This window comes from Oncorhynchus gorbuscha, linkage group LG02, assembly GCF_021184085.1.
Source record: "Oncorhynchus gorbuscha isolate QuinsamMale2020 ecotype Even-year linkage group LG02, OgorEven_v1.0, whole genome shotgun sequence".
NCBI classification, from domain to species: Eukaryota; Metazoa; Chordata; class Actinopteri; order Salmoniformes; family Salmonidae; genus Oncorhynchus; species Oncorhynchus gorbuscha.
The window spans coordinates 106,785,573-106,808,914 of record NC_060174.1 but is presented as its reverse complement, the minus strand read 5'-3'; the positions used below and the strand labels follow the sequence as shown (position 1 = coordinate 106,808,914).

Below are 23,342 nucleotides of genomic sequence, written 5' to 3'. Positions count from 1 at the left end.
ACATTGACTCTGTACCGTAATACCCTGTATATAGCCTCCACATTGACTCTGTACCGGTACCCCCTGTATATAGCCTCGTTATTGTTATTCTCATTGTGTTACTTTTTTATTTTAGTCTACTTGGTAAATATTTTCTTCTTCTTGAACTGCACTGTTGGTTCAGGGCTTGTCAGTAAAGCATTTCACGGTAAAGTCTACACTTGTTGTATTCAGCATTTCACGGTAAAGTCTACACTTGTTGTATTCAGCATTTCACGGTAAAGTCTACACTTGTTGTATTCAGCATTTCACGGTAAAGTCTATACTTGTTGTATTCGGCATTTCACGGTAAAGTCTACACTTGTTGTATTCAGCATTTCACGGTAAAGTCTACACTTGTTGTATTCAGCATTTCACGGTAAAGTGTACACTTGTTTTATTCAGCATTTCACGGTAAAGTGTACACTTGTTGTATTCGTCGCATGTGACAAAGTTTGATTTGATGCAATATAGCATAAACACAAATAACGAGCAAACATGGCTCAAGTAATACTACTGTACTGTAGCTTTAATATATTTACAGAAATACAAAACCATAGAACTGAAATTCCCATTTAAAGACACTGGACTATGCTTCTGTCTGAGGCTTTGAAGTGCTGTGTCTGTTCTCGATTTAAGAGCAAGATAAGTTCTACCACCCATTCTATGTCTATATCTATGCTAGAATCATTCCCAGTCCCATCTGTTTCCTTATGAAAGCTAAGCTCACAGAGTGTCTTGCTAGAATCACAGATAGATCAATGCATTAATTGTTTTTTTGGTAGGCCGGGTCCTGAAAGTGACATGTACCTCCACCTCACTCCTGCTGTGACTGAAGATCACATCTGCATCCCAAATGGCACCATGATCTCTATAAAAAGGAATATAGTCACCTTGGTCCAAAGTAGTGCACTATATAGGGAATAGAGTGCCAATGGGGATACATCCCACGTCTCCTGTTCTGAGTAACACTGATTCACGAGGAGACCACTCAATAACCCATTCAATAAACAAGACAGTTCTCCAAGTAGCTGGACAACCACACGCGCAAGACTTGGTTCTGGGTTTCGAGATTAAAAATGGGACATTCAGATTCACTGTGCTCTTTCAACTTCCGTTGACCAATCGAATTTGTCCATTGTAGAAAAGCACGTGTCCAAACCAAATGGAGGCTGCTGAGGGGAGGACGGGCTCATAATAACGACCGGAACGGAGCGAATGGAATGGCATCAAACACCTGGAAACCATGGAAACCATGGGAACCATGGAAACCACACGTTTGAGGTATTTCATACCATTTCCCGCTCCAGCCATTACCACCAGCCCCGTCCTCCCCAATTAAGGTGACACCAATCCCCTGTGGTCCAATCCTCAGCCATATCTAAGAAGGGCGAGAGGATTAAATTTGATCGCGCTTTTGTCAGCTATGCAAATTTTAAAGGCAACTTTCCCGCCTTCGCGGAGACCCAATTCACGGTAAACACTGCATACGTCAGCTCAATAGGAAATGACATTTAAATGTGAAGCTTGCTACAACGCGGATCTACCTGTGATCGGATTGAATCCAGTCTTAAAATGATTAGTTCTCTCCCTGTACTCCCCTCATCTTCCTCCTTTTCTCTCTTTCATCAGTGCTCTCTGGGGTGTCTCCTATTTCACTCTTCCTCTTTCTCTCCATCCTCTCCTCCTTTCTCAACGTGTGTGGGACCTCATCCTCTCCTCCTTTCTCAACGTGTGTAGGACCTCATCGTCTCCTCCTTTCTCAACGTGTGTAGGACCTCATCGTCTCCTCCTTTCTCAACGTGTGTAGGACCTCATCCTCCTTCTCTCCATCCTCTCCTCCTTTCTCAACGTGTGTAGGACCTCATCCTCCTTCTCTCCATCCTCTCCTCCTTTCTCAACGTGTGTAGGACCTCATCCTCCTTCTCTCCATCCTCTCCTCCTTTCTCAACGTGTGTAGGACCTCTGCCAGGTATACTGTCCCTCCTCCCCCCCTCCCCCTCCATCATAGAGGTGTTCCTGTGTGTGTGACTGTGTGCTGGGTCTCTCTCTCTTCATCATGGACTCCCTCCTCTTCCTCCGGGGGGGGTAGCATGGTACTGCCCCTCTGCCCCCCCCTGCCCATGCCCGTACTCCCCCTACGCCCCCACCTCATCCCCTTCCTCCCCTCCCCCTGTCCTCCCTCCCCCTGTCCTCCCTCCCCTGTCCTCCCTCCCCTGTCCAAACCCACAGTGTCCGACTCTGTACCTGTACCACCTGTATATAGCCTCCACATTGACTCTGTACCGGTACCCCCTGTATATAGTCTCCACATTGACTCTGTACTGGTACCCCCTGTATATACCCTCCACATTGACTCTGTACCTGTACCACCTGTATATAGCCTCCACATTGACTCTGTACCGTAATACCCTGTATATAGTCTCCACATTGACTCTGTACCGTAATACTCTGTATATAGTCTCCACATTGACTCTGTACCGGTACCCCCTGTATATAGTCTCCACATTGACTCTGTACCGGTACCCCCTGTATATTGTCTCCACATTGACTCTGTACTGGTACCCCCTGTATATAGTCTCCACATTGACTCTGTACCGTAATACTCTGTATATAGCCTCCACATTGACTCTGTACCGTAATACCCTGTATATAGCCTCCACATTGACTCTGTACCGTAATACTCTGTATATAGCCTCCACATTGACTCTGTACCGGTACCCCCTGTATATAGTCTCCACATTGACTCTGTACCGGTACCCCCTGTATATACCCTCCACATTGACTCTGTACCTGTACCACCTGTATATAGCCTCCACATTGACTCTGTACCGTAATACCCTGTATATAGCCTCCACATTGACTCTGTACCGTAATACCCTGTATATAGCCTCCTCATTGACTCTGTACCGTAATACCCTGTATATAGCCTCCACATTGACTCTGTACCTGTACCACCTGTATATAGCCTCCACATTGACTCTGTACCGTAATACCCTGTATATAGCCTCCACATTGACTCTGTACCGTAATACCCTGTATATAGCCTCCACATTGACTCTGTACCGTAATACCCTGTATATAGCCTCCTCATTGACTCTGTACCGTAATACCCTGTATATAGCCTCCACATTGACTCTGTACCGTAATACCCTGTATATAGCCTCGTTATTCTTACTGTGTTAACTTTTATTATTACTTTTTTATTTTAGTCTACTTGGTAAATATTTTCTTCTTCTTGAACTGCACTGTTGGTTAAGGGCTTGTCAGTAAAGCATTTCACGGTAAAGTCTACACTTGTTGTATTCAGCATTTCACGGTAAAGTGTACACTTGTTGTATTCAGCATTTCACGGTAAAGTCTACACTTGTTGTATTCAGCATTTCACGGTAAAGTCTACACTTGTTGTATTCAGCATTTCACGGTAAAGTCTACACTTGTTGTATTCAGCATTTCACGGTAAAGTCTACACTTGTTGTATTCAGCATTTCACGGTAAAGTCTACACTTGTAGTATTCGTCGCTTGTGAAAAAGTTTGATTTGATGCAATATAGCATAAACACAAATAACGAGCAAACATGGCTCAAGTAATACTACTGTACTGTAGCTTTAATATATTTACAGAAATACAAAACCATAGAACTGAGTAGGTGTAGGACCTCATCCTCCTTCTCTCCATCCTCTCCTCCTTTCTCAACGTGTGTAGGACCTCATCCTCCTTCTCTCCATCCTCTCCTCCTTTCTCAACGTGTGTAGGACCTCTGCCAGGTATACTGTCCCTCCTCCCCCCTTCCCCCTCCATCATAGAGGTGTTCCTGTGTGTGTGACTGTGTGCTGGGTCTCTCTCTCTTCATCATGGACTCCCTCCTCTTCCTCCGGGGGGGGTAGCATGGTACTGCCCCTCTGCCCCCCCCTGCCCATGCCCGTACTCCCCCTACGCCCCCCCACCTCATCCCCTTCCTCCCCTCCCCCTGTCCTCCCTCCCCCTGTCCTCCCTCCCCCTGTCCAAACCCACAGTGTCCGCCCGTCTCCGTCAGCGCCGGCAAGAAATAAGGGTTGTTTTGGAAAAGGGCGAGGGGCAGGGTGGAGGGGGGTGGCAGGAGGGGGTCGTCACGGCTACAGAGGCAGAGCACGGGAACCGCCACCTCGTCTGCGTCCCTCAGAGGTTCGTTCCTCTCCCAGTAACTCTCCCAGTAACTCTCCCAGTAACTCTCCCAGTAACTCTCCCAGTCCCTGGCAGGATGACCCCGCTCCCCCAGCACCCAGGATGCCACGCCACCCCACCTACCCCTGATACCCCTGCTACCCCAGCTCCCATAAGGGAGGGTGGGGGAGCAGTGGCCCCTCTGGCACCTGATCTGGCTCCAAAGGTGGAGGCTGGGGCCCCAGGGATGTGTGTGGAGGTCCCAGAGAGGAGGGGTCCTGTTGCGTGGTGTGGGGTGTGTTGGTGGGGTGCTGTGTCCCCTGCTCTGGTGGTTGGAACCCTGGCAGTGGAGGCAGGGGTGGGGGAGACTGTTTTGGCACCGGGCATGGCCGCCAGTTTGGTGTTGTGGGGTCCCGTCAGATGGGGGGTGTTCAGGGGGGGTACAGTAGCCCCTGGTATGGTGGTTGGTGTCCCGCTGGCGGTTCTGGCCCCTGGGGTCGGTGTGTGACTGGTTGGGTGGTGGGGGATATTGGGTCGCAGTGCAGAGCAGAACAGGGTCTCTTCAAAGTCTCTGAGGGAGGAACAGTGGAGAGCCCTGTCTACATCTAACACCCCACGAAGGGCACTGGCATACCTGGGGAAGACGAAGAAGTCAGAACATCATCTCTGATGCTTTAGCTCAGTTTACCAACCCCATCATCACCATGGCCGGGATTCAATGCCAGGCATTGTTAGAGTGACACACTATAATGGACTTTTCCAGGTAATTTACGATTCAGCCGCCAACGTTTATCCTGAAGGTGATAATGTAGGAGGAAATGACATCAAAAAGGTACACTGTGTAATACTGGTCTGTGGGTTAACAAAACTAAACATCATAACGATAATCATCATCATCTCTCTCCTACCTGCTGAGCTGCAGTTTGCGTTGGATCAGCACTGCCCAGCGGTAGAGTGACGGCAGGGGCGTGTCAAACCACAGTTGGCCCTGCAGGACAGGTGAGATGCAGGCTGCAGCCATCAGGTAAGTGGAGGAGCCACACTCTCCCAAGTAGGACAGCAGCAGGCCCGAACCAGAACCCTCGCTCACCGCTACCAGCACAGAGGATGGGTGCCGGCTACGCACATATGCTACTGTCTGGAGGACACAAGGTTAAAGGTTGCTTAATATTGTTATAAAAGCAGCTAGCTAGCTTACTGATATTGTTCTGAAACCAGCTAGCTTGCCTACTGATATTGTTATAAAACCAGCTAGCTAGCTAGCTTACTGATATTGTTCTGAAACCAGCTAGCTAGCCTACTGATATTGTTCTGAAACCAGCTAGCTAGCCTACTGATATTGTTCTGAAACCAGCTAGCTAGCCTACTGATATTGTTAGAAAACCAGCTAGCTAACTTACTGATATTGCTACACTCACTAGGAGGGGTCTCACTAGGTGGGTTCTAGGACTAGCTCAATGGTCTCACTAGGTGGGTTCTAGGACTAGCTCAATGGTCTCACTAGGTGGGTTCTAGGACTAGCTCAATGGTCTCACTAGGAGGGTTCTAGGACTAGCTCAATGGTCTCACTAGGTGGGTTCTAGGACTAGCTCAATGGTCTCACTAGGTGGGTTCTAGGACTAGCTCAATGGTCTCACTAGGAGGGTTCTAGGACTATCTCAATGGTCTCACTAGGAGGGTTCTCACTAGGTGGGTTCTAGGACTAGCTCAATGGTCTCACTAGGAGGGTTCTAGGACTATCTCAATGGTCTCACTAGGAGGGTTCTAGGACTATCTCAATGGTCTCACTAGGAGGGTTCTCACTAGGTGGGTTCTAGGACTAGCTCAATGGTCTCACTAGGAGGGTTCTAGGACTAGCTCAATGGTCTCACTAGGTGGGTTCTAGGACTAGCTCAATGGTCTCACTAGGAGGGTTCTAGGACTATCTCAATGGTCTCACTAGGAGGGTTCTCACTAGGTGGGTTCTAGGACTAGCTCAATGGTCTCACTAGGAGGGTTCTAGGACTATCTCAATGGTCTCACTAGGAGGGTTCTAGGACTATCTCAATGGTCTCACTAGGAGGGTTCTCACTAGGTGGGTTCTAGGACTAGCTCAATGGTCTCACTAGGAGGGTTCTAGGACTAGCTCAATGGTCTCACTAGGAGGGTTCTAGGACTAGCTCAATGGTCTCACTAGGAGGGTTCTAGGACTAGCTCAATGGTCTCACTAGGAGGGTTCTAGGACTAGCTCAATGGTCTCACTAGGATGGGACCTAGGCATTTACAGTTTAAGTTGGAAGTTTACATACCCTTAGGTTGGTTTTCAACCACTCCACAAATTTCTTGTTAACAAACTATAGTTTTGGCAAGTCTATTTTGTGCATGACACAAGTCATTTTTCTAACAATTGTTTACAGACAGATTATTTCACTTATAATTCACTGTATCACAATGCCAGTGGGTCAGAAGTTTACATACACTAAGTTGACTGTACCTTTAAACAGCTTGGAAAATTCCAGAAAATTATGTCATGGCTTTAGAAGCTTCTGATAGGACAATTGACATCATTTGAGTCAATTGGAGGTGTACCTGTGGATGTATTTCAAGGCCTACCTTCAAACTCAGTGCCTCTGCTTGACATCATGGGAAAATTGAGATCTTGGGAAAACCAAAAGAAATCAACCAAGACATCAGAAAAAAGTTGTAGACCTCCGTAAGTCTGGTTCATCCTTGGGAGCAATTTCCAAACGCCTGAAGGTACCACGTTCATCTGTACAAACAATAGTATGCAAGTATAAACACCATGGGACCACACAGCCGTCATAACGCTCAGGAAGGAGACGCGTTCTGTCTCCTAGAGATGAACGTACTTTGGTGCGAAAAGTGCAATTCAATCCCAAAACAACAGCAAAGGACCTTTTGAAGATGCTGGAGAAAACAGGTACAAAAGTATCTATATCCACAGTAAAACAAGTCCTATATCGACATAACCTGAAAGGCTGTTCAGCAAGGAAGAAGCTACTGCTCCAAAACCGCCATAAAAAAGACAGATTACGGTTTGGAACTGCACATGGGGACAAAGATCGTACTTTTTGGAGAAATGTTCTCTGGTCTGATGAAACAAAAATAGAACTGTTTGGCCATAATGACCATCATTATGTTTGGAGAAAAAAGGGGGATGCTTGCAAGCCGAAGAACACCATCCCAACCGTGAAGCACGGGGTGGCAGCATTATGTTGTGGGGGTGCTTTGCTGCAGGAGGGACTGGTGCACTTCACAAAATAGATGGCATCATGAGGAGGGAATTATGTGGATATATAGAAGCAACATCTCAAGACATCATTCAGAAAGTTGATACTTGGTTGCAAATGGATCTTCCAAATGGACAATGACCCCAAGCATACCAGCCACCAGGCGGCAGCCCTCACCCCCAGCCTCGCCATTCGCTGTACCGGGGGCCAGCGGAGAGCCAGATAGAGCAGGAACAGCAGCAGGGAGGGCAGGAGGTACAACACCCTGTCACACTCCCACTCACAGGAGGAGACGACATCCTGGTCAGTGGCCATTGTTACCATGTTTAGAACCAGGTCTAGAACTCCACAATGTCCAGGTCTAGAACTCCACAATGTCCAGGTCTAGAACTCCACAATGTCCAGGTCTAGAACTCCACAATGTCCAGGTCTAGAACTCCACAATGTCCAGGTCTAGAACTCCACAATGTCCAGGTCTAGAACTCCACAATGTCCAGGTCTAGAACTCTACAAAGGTCAAGTTTTTCAGGTCAGCTAGAACCTCTTCCCATTCACAACATTTTATCTCATTTGGTGGCTACTGAATGTGGCCCTGAGTAACAGATATGGATCGCACAGAGAGCTAAAGTACAGCCAGGGTTGTATAGCAGGTACTTACATTGATCTAGTATAGCAGATCTTTACAGCAGTCCATTGATCTTGTATAATGTAGCAGGCCTTTGCAGCAGTCCATTGATCTAGTATACCAGGTCTTTACAGCAGTCCATTGATCTAGTATACCAGGTCTTTACAGCAGTCCAATGATCTAGTATAGCAGATCTTTACAGCAGTCCATTGATCTTGTATAATGTAGCAGGCCTTTGCAGCAGTCCAATGATCTAGTATAGCAGGTCTTTACAGCAGTCCATTGATCTAGTATACCAGGTCTTTACAGCAGTCCAATGATCTAGTATAGCAGATCTTTACAGCAGTCCATTGATCTTGTATAATGTAGCAGGCCTTTGCAGCAGTCCATTGATCTAGTATACCAGGTCTTTACAGCAGTCCAATGATCTAGTATAGCAGGTCTTTACAGCAGTCCATTGATCTAGTATACCAGGTCTTTACAGCAGTCCATTGATCTAGTATAGCAGGTCTTTACAGCAGTCCAGTGATTTAGTATAGCAGGTCTTTACAGCAGTCCAGTGATTTAGTATAGCAGGTCTTTACAGCAGTCCATTGATCTAGTATAGCAGGTCTTTACAGCAGTCCAGTGATTTAGTATACCAGGTCTTTACAGCAGTCCATTGATCTAGTATAGCAGGTCTTTACAGCAGTCCAGTGATTTAGTATAGCAGGTCTTTACAGCAGTCCATTGATCTAGTATACCAGGTCTTTACAGCAGTCCATTGATCTAGTATAGCAGGTCTTTACAGCAGTCCAGTGATTTAGTATAGCAGGTCTTTACAGCAGTCCATTGATCTAGTATAGCAGGTCTTTACAGCAGTCCAGTGATTTAGTATAGCAGGTCTTTACAGCAGTCCATTGATCTAGTATACCAGGTCTTTGCAGCAGTGTTGGCTCCACTGTTTCTCCCTTTGTCCCCTGCTAATATAGCAGCCAGTTAGTGTTGCTCAACCTCTACGAGTGACAGAAAGAATAGACTGAGAGAAAAAAGGTGAGGGGGAGAGCACGTCACCTTACTCTCTCTCTCTCTTTTAGATACCAAATATATTTCCCTCACCCTCCCTACGCAATCCCTCTTTCCCAACCCCATTAGTCCCTCCCTCGCTAAATCAGTAGCAATCAGTGCTGGGCTTAAACTCACCATAGATATAGAGTGAAAAGAACAGACACGACACTTTTATTCCATGTCTACATAGAGAAGGTAATTTGGCAATTTGGGTAAACAGATAACAGGTACACGTGTTGGACTGAGCAAACCCTGAGCAAACATGAATATCTAAACTCAACCAATCAAAGTGGTCACATCAACAATTGGCTGGTGATAAACTATGGTTTCTATGTTGCTTACACAGACACACCAGGGTTTGGTTAGCGGTAATTACGGCTTTTGGCCTTAATTTTTTTTTTTTAATAGAAAATCCGATAAATAAAATTGGCACCGGCCAATTGTCCAGAAGAGAGAGAAATAAGGCCAGTTGATGGAAATATATTTGACCTGTCATGCTTATCGGTCTATGCGTTAATTTGCATAATTTCGTGGAATTAAATTGGCACGTGTTATGTATCTTATTTATCACACACACGTCATACAGACAGAGCGGAATTTCAGCCTTCGAGCAGAAAAATATTTTCGGACAGCGGTCTAATAAGCCCAATCATTGCGAAACAATTCTAAATGCAATCACGTGTTTAAAAAAAATGTTTTTGGCCATGATCATTTTTTTCTTCTTCATATTTGTTCATTTCACAACTGGTAATTGAAGCGCTTCCCATTTCCCATTCAAATACATAGTCCACGGAAGGTAGGCTTCATCAGCACGTCACACACCACTTTGCAATGAGTTGGAGGCAGTACGCATTTGGAAAACATAAAACATTGAAACCTGAACGTTTTATTACACTTTATGAGGCATGTTTTACCTTGCTTCTGAACATATCCTCTTCTACTATGGGGTATAGTAGATTAACATAGGTTCATAGGCTAGGTAAATCTTTCCCTAAGTCAATTTAAAACAATTACCAAAATTACACTACATGACCAAAAGAGTTCCAAACTGTACACAGCGTGAGCACAATAACTGTTAAATGGAAGCTTCATGAAATGGGTTTCCATGGCCCGGGCAGCTGTATACAAGCCTATGATCACCATGAGCAATGCCAAGCGTCGGCTGGAGAGGTGTAAAGCTCGCTGCAATTGGACACTGGAGCAGTGGAAACAAGTTCTCTGGAATGATGAATAACGCTTCACCATCTGGCAGTCCAACGGACGAATCTGGGTTTGGCGGATGCCAGGAGAACGCTACCTGCCCCAATGCATAGTGCCAACTGTAAAGTTTGGTGGAGGAGGAATGATGGTCTGGGGCTGTTTTTCACGGTTGGGGCTATGCCCCTTAAAGGGCTCCCAGTCTAAGGCACTGCATGTCAGTGCTAGAGGTGTCACTACAGACCTTGGTTCGATTCCATAGGGCAGCGCACAATTGGCTCAGCGTCGTCCGGGTTACGGGAGGGTTTGGCCGGGGTAGGCCTCATTGGAAAATAAGAATTTGTTCTTAACTGACTTGCCTAGTTAAATAAAGGTTAAATAAATAAAAAAGTTACAGTGAAGGGAAATCTTAACGCCACAGCACACTATGACATTCTAGACTTAAATGTAATGTAAAATGTAGACGATTCTGTGCTTCCAACTTTGTGGCAACAGTTTAGGGCAGGCCCTTTCCTGTTTCATGCACAAAGTGAGGTCCATACAGAAATGGTTTGTCAAGATCGGTGTGTAAGAACTTGACTGGCCCTCACAGAGCCCTGACCTCAACCCCATTGAACACCTTTGGGATTAATCGGAATGCCGACTGCGAGCCAGGCCTAATCGCCCCCAACATCAGTGCCCAACCTCACTAATGCTCTCGTGGCTGAATGGAAGCAAGTCCCCGCAGCAATGTTCCAACATCTAGTGGAAAGCATTCCCAGAAGAGTGGAGGCTGTTATAGCAGCAATGTTCCAACATCTAGTGGAAAGTCTTCCCAGAAGAGCGGAGGCTGTTATAGCAGCAATGTTCCAACATCTAGTGGAAAGCCTTCCCAGAAGAGTGGAGGCTGTTATAGCAGCAATGTTCCAACATCTAGTGGAAAGCCTTCCCAGAAGAGTGGAGGCTGTTATAGCAGCAAAGGGGGGGACCAACTCCATATTAATGCCCATGATTTTGGAATTAGATGTTCGATGAGCTTGTGCCCACATACCTTTGGCCATGTAGTGTATAATTAGCCTTCTCCTGTCTATACATAAATAAAATCATTCAAAATAGACTACTAAAACAAGTTTTGGCGACATACAGTTTTAACAAACAAATACAGTTTTATATCTTTATGTTTGAAGCCTGAAATATATATATATACAGTGCCTTGCGAAAGTATTCGGCCCTCTTGAACTTTGCGACCTTTTGCCACATTTCAGGCTAAAACTGTATATTTTTGTGAAGAATCAACAACAAGTGGGACACAATCATGAAGTGGAACGACATTTATTGGATATTTCAAACTTTTTTAACAAATCTAAAACTGAAAAATTGGCCGTGCAAAATTATTCAGCCCCTTTACTTTCAGTGCAGCAAACTCTCTCCAGAAGTTCAGTGAGGATCTCTGAATGATCCAATGTTGACCTAAATGACTACTGATGATAAATACAATCCACCTGTGTGTAATCAAGTCTCCGTATAAATGCACCTGCACTGTGATAGTCTCAGAGGTCCGTTAAAAGCGCAGAGAGCATCATGAAGAACAAGGAACACACCAGGCAGGTCCGAGATACTGTTGTGAAGAAGTTTAAAGCTGGATTTGGATACAAAAAGATTTCCCAAGCTTTAAACATCCCAAGGAGCACTGTGCAAGCGATAATATTGAAATGGAAGGAGTATCAGACCACTGCAAATCTACCAAGAACTGTCCGCCCTCCTAAACTTTCAGCTCATACAAGGAGAAGACTGATCAGAGATGCAGCCAAGAGGCCCATGATCACTCTGGATGAACTGCAGAGATCTACAGCTGAGGTGGGAGACTCTGTCCATAGGACAACAATCAGTCGTATATTGTACAAATCTGGCCTTTATGGAAGAGTGGCAAGAAGAAAGCCATTTCTTAAAGATATCCATAAAAAGTGTTGTTTAAAGTTTGCCACAAGCCACCTGGGAGACACACCAAACATGTGGAAGAAGGTGCTCTGGTCAGATGAAACCAAAATTGAACTTTTTGGCAACAACGCAAAATGTTATGTTTGGCGTATAAGCAACACCCTGAACACACCATCCCCACTGTCAAACATGGTGGTGGCAGCATCATGGTTTGGGCCTGCTTTTCTTCAGCAGGGACAGGGAAGATGGTTAAAATTGATGGGAAGATGGATGGAGCCAAACACAGGACCATTCTGGAAGAAAACCCGATGGAGTCTGCAAAAGACCTGAGACTGGGACGGAGATTTGTCTTCCAACAAGACAATGATCCAAAACATAAAGCAAAATCTACAATGGAATGGTTCAAAAATAAACATATCCAGGTGTTAGAATGGCCAAGTCAAAGTCCAGACCTGAATCCAATCGAGAGTCTGTGGAAAGAACTGAAAACTGCTGTTCACAAATGCTCTCCATCCAACCTCACTGAGCTCGAGCTGTTTTGCAAGGAGGAATGGGAAAAAATGTCAGTCTCTCGATGTGCAAAACTGATAGAGACATACCCCAAGCGACTTACAGCTGTAATCGCAGCAAAAGGTGGCGCTACAACGTATTAACTTAAGGGGTCTGAATAATTTTGCACGCCCAATGTTTCAGTTTTTGATTTGTTAAAAAAGTTTGAAATATCCAATAAATGTCGTTCCACTTCATGATTGTGTCCCACCTGTTGTTGATTCTTCACAAAAAAATACAGTTTTATATCTTTATGTTTGAAGCCTGAAATGTGGCAAAAGGTCGCAAAGTTCAAGGGGGCCGAATACTTTCGCAATGCACTGTATATATATATATATATATCTATTTGTCTCTTTCCTCTTTGTTCCAAAGTCGCTTTTATTGATTGTTTGTCCAGGTCAGCAGAGTAGGCTACCCAGTAATCTATCAGTAGAGTAGGCTACCCAGTAATCTATCAGTAGAGTAGGCTACCCAGTAATCTATCAGTAGAGTAGGCTACCCAGTAGTCTATCAGTAGAGTAGGCTACCCAGTAATCTATCGTAGTAAAACTCCAGTCGTACAAAGTGTAGGCGAATTGTATGCATTTTTCTCCCATGCAAATAAAGAAGAAACGTATCTGAATAAATCCAATAGTCCTCTACTTTATATAAAACGCGGTCAACCATGCATTGAACGGTCTTCTTTTTTTCTCTTTTTTTTTGTTGCGAAAAGGGATTGAGTTATATATTTTTTTGCCTAAATTATGACTATCCAATATACTCATCACATTACAAATAGTAGGCTATCTTACATAAGTCTGTAAATGCGATGATGCATGGAATGCTTTATGATAAATGTGCATTTTATTTTATGGTGAAAATCTGCTTCCCGAAATATGAAACTCCCGTTCTGCCTACGCATAGACTAGTGATTTTTTTTTTGTTGCTGTTCGTTACTCGTCTTTTTGGCTGAGTTAAAGGACATGTGATAACCAGTCAGTTACTCAAACATCTTCAAAGTGCGCGTTAAGAAGAACACAAGTCATTGCCTCCTCGATGTGCATGTTCTGTTGAGATGAATTACCATAATCTAAACGTGATTTCTGTTATTCGGTGTACTGTGGGTGGACGTCATATTCAGGTTACACACCCAATACATGCAGTGCATTCGGAAAGTATTCAGACCCCTTGACTTTTTCCACATGTTTTTTTTAGAGTTACAGCCTTTTTCTAAAATGGATTAAATAATTTCTCCTCCCTCATCAATCTACACACAATACAACATAATTACAAAGCAAAACCCGTTTTTAGAAATTTTGGGACCTTATATAGACATGAGTGTGCCTTACAAATCATGTCCAATCAACTGAATTTACCACAAGTGGACTCCAATCAAGTTGTAGAAACATTTCAAGGATGGTCAATGAAAACAGGATGCACCTGAGCTCAATTTAGAGTCTCATAGCAAAGGGTCTGAATTCTTATGTGAATAAGGCGGGGTCTGAATACTTATGTGAATAAGGTGGGGTCTGAATACGTATGTAAATAAGGCGGGGTCTGAATACTTATGTAAATAAGGCGGGGTCTGAATATGAATACTTATGTAAATAAGGCGGGGTCTGAATACTTATGTAAATAAGGCGGGGTCTGAATACTTATGTAAATAAGGCGGGGTCTGAATACTTATGTAAATAAGGCGGGGTCTGAATACTTATGTAAATAAGGCGGGGTCTGAGGTATGAATACTTATGTAAATAAGGCGGGGTTTGAATACTTATGTAAATAAGGCGGGGTCTGAATACTTATGTAAATAAGGCGGGGTCTGAATACTTATGTAAATAAGGCGGGGTCTGAATACTTATGTAAATAAGGTGGGGTCTGAATACTTATGTAAATAAGGTGGGGTCTGAATACTTATGTAAATAAGGTGGGGTCTGAATACTTATGTAAATAAGGTGGGGTCTGAATACTTATGTAAATAAGGTGGGGTCTGAATACTTATGTAAATAAGGTGGGGTCTGAATACTTATGTAAATAAGGTGGGGTCTGAATGCTTATGTAAATAAGGCGGGGTCTGAATGCACTGTATGGTGTCAGGACTTTTCTCAAATGTCCGGTAAATGACAGGCACCTCATTTTCATAACGGAAACCCTGACACACACACACACACACACACACACACACACACACACACACGCACACGCACACGCACACGCACACACTGCCATCAGAGGTTATCAGGTTATTGATTCTGAGAACAGCAGTATATTTCACTTTGTTTCTCCCTGTGTGTGTGTGTGTGTGTGTGTGTGTGTGTGTGTGTGTGTGTGTGTGTGTGTGTGTGTGTGTGTGTGTGTGTGTGTGTGCGTGTGTGTGTGTGTGCCAGGGTCAGGGTGTGTGTGTGTGTGTGTGTGTGTGTGTGTGTGTGTGTGTGTGTGTGTGTGTGTGTGTGTGTGTGTGTGTGTGTGTGTGTGTGTGTGTGTGTGTGTGTGTGTGTGTGCGCAAGGGAGGTCAGGGTGTGTGTGTGTGTGTGTGTGTGTGTGTGTGTGTGTGTGTGTGTGTGTGTGTGTGTGTGTGTGTGTGTGTGTGTGTGTGTGTGTGTGTGTGTGTGTGTGTGTGAGATGGGGAGGGAGAGACTTGTGGATTTGCCACCATTTTCTGACCTAATAACACACAGGATTTGCCACCATTTTCTGACCTAACAACACAGTGAGAAACTGAAAGGATAGCCTAATGGCTAATAACACACTATGAGCATCTCCGTGAGAAACTGAAAGGATAGCCCCAAGCTTTAAAAAAAGAAACATTGTTTTTATTGATGTCGTGTCTCATCCTTTACAGAATACACAAAATTATTTTTGTTATTTCTGTTATTTTTATAATCGCACTATTTACATTTTTCTCCGAAAACTGGTTGACAGGTCCTGAATTATTTTTGTTATTTCTGAGTATTGGTTGACGGTTATTACTGGTATTGGTCGGATACGGATAAGGGGGGGGGGGACAGAGGGGGGGACAGAGGGGACAGAGGAGGGGACAGGAGGGGGACAGAGGAGGGGGACAGAGGAGGGGGACAGAGGAGGGGGCAGAGGAGGGGGACAGACAGAGGAGGGGGCAGAGGAGGGGGACAGAGGAGGGGACAGAGGGGGGAGGAGGGGATGAGGGGACAGAGGGGGGACAGGGGGACAGAGGGGGGACAGAGGGGGAGAGGAGGGGGCAGAGGAGGGGGACAGAGGAGGGGGACAGGGGAGGGGACAGAGGAGGGGGACAGAGGAGGGGACAGAGGAGGGGACAGAGTGTGGTGATCAGAGGAGGGGGCAGAGGAGGGGGACAGAGGAGGGGGACAGGGGAACAGCACAGAGGAGGGGACAGAGGAGGGGACAGAGTGTGTGTGATCCAATTTCCAGAAGCACCTAGAGCGAGAGAACTTTCATCAAAAACCTTTCCTCTGAAAACAATAATATATAACATCTAAACAAACTTGAATCACTTACTTTAGTCCTTCAACCAGACCTGCATTAATCTTTTGGACAGTATGTAAATACAAACTCAAAACTAGGGTTGGCTGAAAAATTCAGATAACCCACATAAAACAAATACTACAGTTTACTATAGAATACTACAGGATTTAATATAAAATACTGTAGTAAACTTTAGTATACTGTACTACACACTGTAGTATCCCTCAATCATGTGTAGTACTTAGTATAGAATTTTGTAGTATGCTGTAGAATACTATAGTAAATACTACAGCATTATTAACAAAATAACACTATAGTAAATACTACAGCATTATTAACAAAATAACACTATAGTAAATACTACAATAATGTCAGAAAAAAACATGATGTTTAAAAAGAATATAGTAAATACTACAGTATTTCAATTTGCATATACCCTGCCCATTCTCCGCCCTCATTCCCCGCCCCTCATTCCCCGCCCCCCCATTCCCCTGCCCATTCCCCTGCCCATTCCCTGCCCCCCATTCCCCGCCCCCATTCCCCTGCCCATTCCCCACCCCCATTCCCCACCCCCCCATTCCCCTGCCCATTCCCCACCCCCATTCCCCACCCCCCATTCCCCGCCCCCCATTCCCCTGCCCATTCCCCACCCCCATTCCCCTGCCCATTCCCCTGCCCATTCCCCACCCCCCATTCCCCGCCCCCATATGAGAAACCGACATGCAATGTTTAGAGGGTATATTGTGTTCCATCACAGGTTGTAGAGAAGAGCAGAAGCGCTGAAGTCTCCTTTCCTTGCAGACAATTTGCTCTTTTAGTATTTCTCTATTTCTCTCTTTCAGTATTACTCCAGCAGGTTTCTTCAAGGAGACCCCCCCCCCAACACACACACTTCTATGTCAAAGATAATAAAATAAAAACACAAAAGTTAATACTACAGTATACTACAGTCTGCAAAATACTGCAGTATACTACAGTATACTACAGTCTGCAAAAACACAACAGTAAATACTACAGTATACTACAGTCTGCAAAAACACAACAGTAAATATTACAGTATACTACAGTCTGCAAAAATACAACAGTAAATACTACAGTATTCTACAGTCTCCAAAAACACAACAGTAAATACTACAGTATTCTACAGTCTGCAAAAACACAACAGTAAATACTACAGTATACTATAGTCTGCAAAAATACTACAGTAAATTCTACAGTATACTACAGTCTGCAAAAACACAACAGTAAATACTACAGTATTCTACAGTCTGCAAAAACACAACAGTAAATATTACAGTATTCTACAGTCTGCAAAAATACTACAGTCTGCAAAAACACAACAGTAAACACAACAGTAAATACTACAGTATTCTACAGTCTGCAAAAACACAACAATAAATACTACAGTATTCTACAGTCTGCACAAATACTACAGTAAATGCTACAGTATACTAGTCTAAAAATACTACAGTAAATACTACAGTATACTATAGTCTGCAAAAACACTACAGTACATACTGTTATTTTTACTACAGTATTTATACTATAATAAACTTTAAATACTATAGTATTTTGCTGACTCCACTCCGTATAAACACTACAGTAAATACTACAGTAGTCCTACCAGGTTATGTGTTTTTTTTTTGGGGGGGGGGGTTATGTGTGTGTTTTTGGGGGAGGGAGGGGTTATGTTTATGTTTTGGGGGTGGGTTATGTTTATGTTTTTGGGGGAGGGAGGGGTTATGTTTATGTTTTGGGGGTGGGGGTTATGTTTGTGTTTTTTGGGGGAGGGAGGGGTTATGTTTATGTTTTGGGGGTGGGGGTGATGTGTGTGTTTTTGGGGGAGGGAGGGGTTATGTTTATGTTTTGGGGGTGGGGGTGATGTGTGTGTTTTTTATGTTTTGGGGGGGGTGAGGGTGTTTTTGGGGGAGGGAGGGTTTATGTTTATGTTTTGTTTTGGGGGTGGGGGTGATGTGTGTTTGAAGTTAGGGGTTATTGTTAGGGACAGATTCATTTAAAGGCAGGTTGCACACTGCACCTCTGACAATGCGCCTTTAAAGGTCAAGTGCAATGTGCTTGTCGATTACGCCTCTGACTGAATCACGCTGTGTCTATAAGGTAAGTAAGGTTATTGTGCAGTGTGTGTAGGGGAATGGCGCTGTTGTTTCAGTGTGTTTTAACATTGTATCTGTATTTGTGTGTGTAGGGGTTGCCGCGGTGTGTGTGTGCGGGATGTGTGTGTGTGTGTCTGTGTGTGTGTGTGTGTGTGTGTGTGTGTGTGTGTGTGTGTGTGTGTATCTGTGTGTGTCAGGCTGTGCCGTTGGTATACTTGGATAGTTTATTCTCCAGGTCACAGATTCTCTTCTCTTGAGACAGAACTGTCACCTTGAGATTCTTAACTTCCTCCAACAACCGATCTACCAACTGAGGCTGGAGGAATGGAGGGAGGGAGGGAGGGAGGGAGAGAGGGAAGGAGGGAGGGAAGGAGACAGGGAAGGAGGGAGGGAAGGAGAGAGGGAAGGAGAGAGGGAAGGAGGGAGGGAGGGAAAGAGGAATGAGGGATGGAGAGAGGGAAGGAGGGATGGAGGGAGGGAGGGAGAGAGGGGATGGAGGGATGGAAGGTGGGAGGGAGGGAAGGAGAGAGGGGATGGAGGGAGGGAAGGTGGGAGGGAGGGAAGGAGAGAGGGGATGGAGGGAGGGAAGGTGGGAGGGAGGGAAGGAGAGAGAGGGAGGAAGAGATGGAAGGAGGAAGGGAAAGAGGAGATGGAAAGAAGAAACAGGAGAGACAGGTCAAAGAGAGGACAGACAGGTACAGGACAGACAGGTCAAGGACAGACAGGTACAGGACAGGACAGGACAGACAGGTACAGGAGAGACAGGTCAAAGAGAGGACAGACAGGTACAGGACAGACAGGTACAGGACAGGACAGACAGGTACAGGAGAGACAGGTCAAAGAGAGGACAGACAGGTACAGGACAGACAGGTCAAGGACAGACAGGTACAGGACAGGACAGACAGGTACAGGAGAGACAGGTCAAAGAGAGGACAGACAGGTACAGGACAGACAGGTCAAGGACAGACAGGTACAGGACAGGACAGGACAGACAGGTACAGGAGAGACAGGTCAAAGAGAGGACAGACGGGTACAGGACAGACAGGTCAAGGACAGGACAGACAGGTACAGGACAGACAGGTCAAGGACAGGACAGACAGGTCAAGGACAGGACAGACAGGTCAAGGACAGGACAGTCAGGCCAGGGACAGGACAGACAGGTACAGGAGAGACAGGTCAATGACAGGACAGACAGGTACAGGACAGACAGGTCAAGGACAGGACAGACAGGTACAGGACAGACAGGTACAGGACAGGCCAGACATGTACAGGACAGACAGGTACAGGGACAGGACAGGTACAGGGACAGGACAGGTACATGACAGACAGGTACAGGGACAGGACAGGTACAGGACAGACAGGTACAGGAACAGACAGGTCAGAGACAGGACAGACAGGTACAGGACAGGCCAGACAGGTACAGGACAGACAGGTACAGGACAGACAGGTACAGGACAGGCCAGACAGGTACAGGTACAGGACAGATAGGTACAGGACAGACAGGTACAGGACAGGCCAGACATGTACAGGACAGACAGGTACTGGGACAGGACAGACAGACAAACAGTCAGATAAAGAGGTGATATATTCATTGTGACTCACGGGCAGGTTGGCTGAGCCATCGCAGGAGGACATGCTGCGTCTGGGGGTGGGTCTAGAGTCCAGAACATTCTTCCTAGCCACTTTGAGCTCGCGGCTCTTGGGGGGAACGTAGCCATCCCTCATGGACTGAAGGATGGGGTCCTCGTCTCGCCCCTCCAGCCACTCCTCTGGCTCCAGGGCCGGGTCGGGGCCCGCCGTGTCTGGATACAGATCATCCTGGAACAGGTCCGACTGGAGGGGGGAGACATGGCTCGTTTTAACAAGCCGTTACTGCACAGACACGCACGCACGCACGCACGCACGCACGCACGGACGCACACACACACACACACACACACTCCCTCTCTGTGCACAGTGACAGTAGATAATACTACTTCCTCTAGTACTACTAGTGCTGTAAACCTCCCTTTAGATCAGAGCTGTCAAACTCATTCCATGGAGGGCCTAGTGTCTGCTGGTTTTTCAATTAAGCCCTAGACAACCAGGTGAAGGGAGTTCCTTACTAATTAGTGACTTTTATTCACCAATCAGGTACAAGGGAGGAGTGAAAACACACAGACACTCAGTGCTCCGGTGAATGACACCTGTCTTAATGTAAGGAGAGAGAGAGAGAGAGAGAGAGACAGAGAGACAGAGAGACAGAGAGACAGAGAGAGAGAGAGAGAGAGAGAGAGAGAGACAGAGACAGAGACAGAGACAGAGACAGAGACACAGAGAGAGAGAGAGAGAGAGAGAGGGAGGGTGAGTGTGGCTTACCTTTCTAGGTACTGTCATGGCAATGGGTTCACACTTCTTGTCATGGAGTTTATATAATCTGGAGAACAGAGAAAAGTCAGATTTAGAGAATAACCACAACAAATACTCTCACATTAGCCTGCTGAGCTAAAGCCTACACCCTGTGCACCTGTGCATAACATCTATCCCTAATTGTGTGTGTGTGTTGTAACGGTTTTGACTTGAGGTTATTATTTATAGGGGTGCCAGGTAGGTTGTGCCTACCAGAGAAAACATTGTTTCTCCTTTTAGTTTGGGTGAGAATGAGTCCCATCTGGTCCGTCAAGTCTACACCAATACAAAGGACTTATGTAAAAGTCAGGATGGAAATAAACTTTTCATAAACCCTTAAAACATTGGAAAGAACTTCAAAAACAACTATATTCTTTTGCGTGGGTTGTATTAGCAACAACAATGATTACACACACACATATAATAATATCACAATGAGTTCTGGTTCCTCCAGAAATGTCCTGTACCTCGGGCCTAAAAAGAGTCCAGCTGGTAAAGGAGTTCAGTGAACTCAAGTGACTTTTGTCACGCAATGTTTGTCCGTTCATTCAGTGTAGCGTAAACCCAGTACTAAACATACAATCAATATAACAATAATTTTACCACAGAACTTTAAAGCGTATCAACTCTTACTAGGTCCTCAACTACAACTAACTACATAAATCATCACAGTATACCTCACATCAAAACAAATGAAATACCGTATACAAAAAGGTGGTAGTCAGTCGGTCAGTCAGACAATCCAATCCGCCAATAGATCTCCAGTGGAGAAAGGCCACGGAGAGGTGTAGTCCACGGACGGAGAGGTGTAGTCCACGGACGGAAAGGTGTAGTCCACGGACGGAGAGGTGTAGTCCACGGACGGAGAGGTGTAGTCCACGGACGGAGAGGGGTAGTCCACGGACGGAGAGGTGTAGTCCACGGACGGAGAGGTGTAGTCCACGGACGGAGAGGTGTAGTCCACGGACGGAGAGGTGTAGTCCACGGACGGAGAGGGGTAGTCCACGGACGGAGAGGGGTAGTCCACGGACGGAGAGGTGTAGTCCACGGACGGAGAGGGGTAGTCCACGGACGGAGAGGGTAGTCCACGGACGGAGAGGGGTAGTCCACGGACGGAGAGGGGTAGTCCACGGACGGAGAGGTGTAGTCCACGGACGGAGAGGGGTAGTCCACGGACGGAGAGGGGTAGTCCACGGACGGAGAGGGGTAGTCCACGGACGGAGAGCTGTAGTCCACGGACGGAGAGGGGTAGTCCACGGACGGAGAGGGGTAGACCACGGACGGAGAGGGGTAGTCCACGGACGGAGAGGGGTAGTCCACGGACGGAGAGGGGTAGTCCACGGACGGAGAGGGGTAGTCCACGGACGGAGAGGGGTAGTCCACGGACGGAGAGGTGTAGTCCACGGACGGAGAGGGGTAGTCCACGGACGGAGAGGGGTAGTCCACGGACGGAGAGGGGTAGTCCACGGACGGAGAGGTGTAGTCCACGGACGGAGAGGGGTAGTCCACGGACGGAGAGGTGTAGTCCATGGACGGAGAGGGGTAGTCCACGGACGGAGAGGTGTAGTCCACGGACGCAAAGAGTGGATCCCATCCTGGGTAAACTCTATTAGGCTACAAAACACACGTTTAACGGCAACAAAACAACGGAATAGAGAAGCTTCGGGAGCTGAGGGTTGAACACATCCTCATTCACGTCTCCATCACAACCCCACTTTTGCGCAGCTGATGCTGGCTATTTAATTGGGAATTAAAGGGAAAGCGCCCTATTGGAAGGAGCTGCACTGAGAGGGTTCAGAAAAATTCAGGGCCGTCACACACCCCCTCCCCTGGAAAAAGCCGACCATTGCCCTGGAAGGCACATCTTGGTCGGGGAAACCGAGAAAGGTCTCCTCATCGCTTTCCTCTACAAAAATATTAATGACTTTTTGGAGCTCACGCTCCTCAGCTGAGGGGTCACAGGCCTTAAGGTGTGAGATTTCTGGGTCTGGGAATCCGAGAAAAGTCTCCTCACTATCCTCTTCAAAGATATCCAGGACCTTGCGACGCTCAATCGCCTCCAATTCCTAAGCCAGGGATTGTGGGTTCAAGCCCCATCTGGGGTGCCATTATTTATGTAACGGTTTTGACTTGAGGTTATTATTTATAGGGGTGCCAGGTAGGTTGTGCCTACCAGAGAAAACATTGGTTTCTCCTTTTAGTTTGGGTGGAACTCTTTTCCCTGCGTCAGGCCACAGCAAGGACCGTCTCTAACATCCTTACATTTACATTTACATTTAAGTCATTTAGCAGACGCTCTTATCCAGAGCGACTTACGAAAGAGATCCTGACTCGCTGGGGAGTGCCTGATTACATCCTGTCTGATCGAGGTTCCCAATTTGTCTCTGATCTCTTTGAGGAGACCTGCCAAAGATGGAACCTGAGACAGAAGTTGACCACGGCCTATCACCCACAGACCAATCTCACTGAGAGAGTAAATCGAACCTTGAAGACAATGATTGCTTCCTATGTAGGGACCCAGCACAAACACTGGGACAATCACCTTCACGAGTTTCGATTTGCCCTGAACTCTGCTGTGCAAGAGACCACTGGAGTCCTATTGGAAGGAGCTGCACTGAGACGTTTCAGAAAATTCAGGGCCGTCACAGTGTGTGTGTGTGTGTGTGTGTGTG

At 46.1% G+C, this 23,342-nt stretch overlaps 1 protein-coding gene, 1 long non-coding RNA gene and 1 pseudogene across 2 annotated transcripts in view; all 3 read right to left on the bottom strand.

The window, feature by feature from the left end:
* Positions 1-521: 521 nt before the first annotated feature.
* On the bottom strand, positions 522-3,797 carry LOC124015382. The gene is made up of 2 exons (XR_006835142.1): positions 3,678-3,797; positions 522-1,981 (listed from the first exon to the last, which is right to left on the bottom strand). It is a non-coding gene; the product is annotated as an uncharacterized LOC124015382 (long non-coding RNA).
* Positions 3,798-4,004: 207 nt separating this feature from the next.
* On the bottom strand, positions 4,005-6,422 carry LOC123990902 (annotated as a pseudogene).
* An 11,671-nt stretch (positions 6,423-18,093) lies between these two features.
* LOC124015327 (coronin-6-like) overlaps positions 18,094-23,342 on the bottom strand; it is a 40,846-nt gene continuing 35,597 nt past the window's right edge. The window contains exons 10-12 of the mRNA XM_046330507.1: positions 20,641-20,698; positions 19,885-20,115; positions 18,094-18,598 (exon numbers count right to left, since the gene is read on the bottom strand). Coding sequence (XP_046186463.1) covers positions 18,476-18,598; positions 19,885-20,115; positions 20,641-20,698 — 412 coding nt within the window. The 3' untranslated portion in view covers positions 18,094-18,475. The remainder of the gene's footprint in view (positions 18,599-19,884; positions 20,116-20,640; positions 20,699-23,342) is intronic.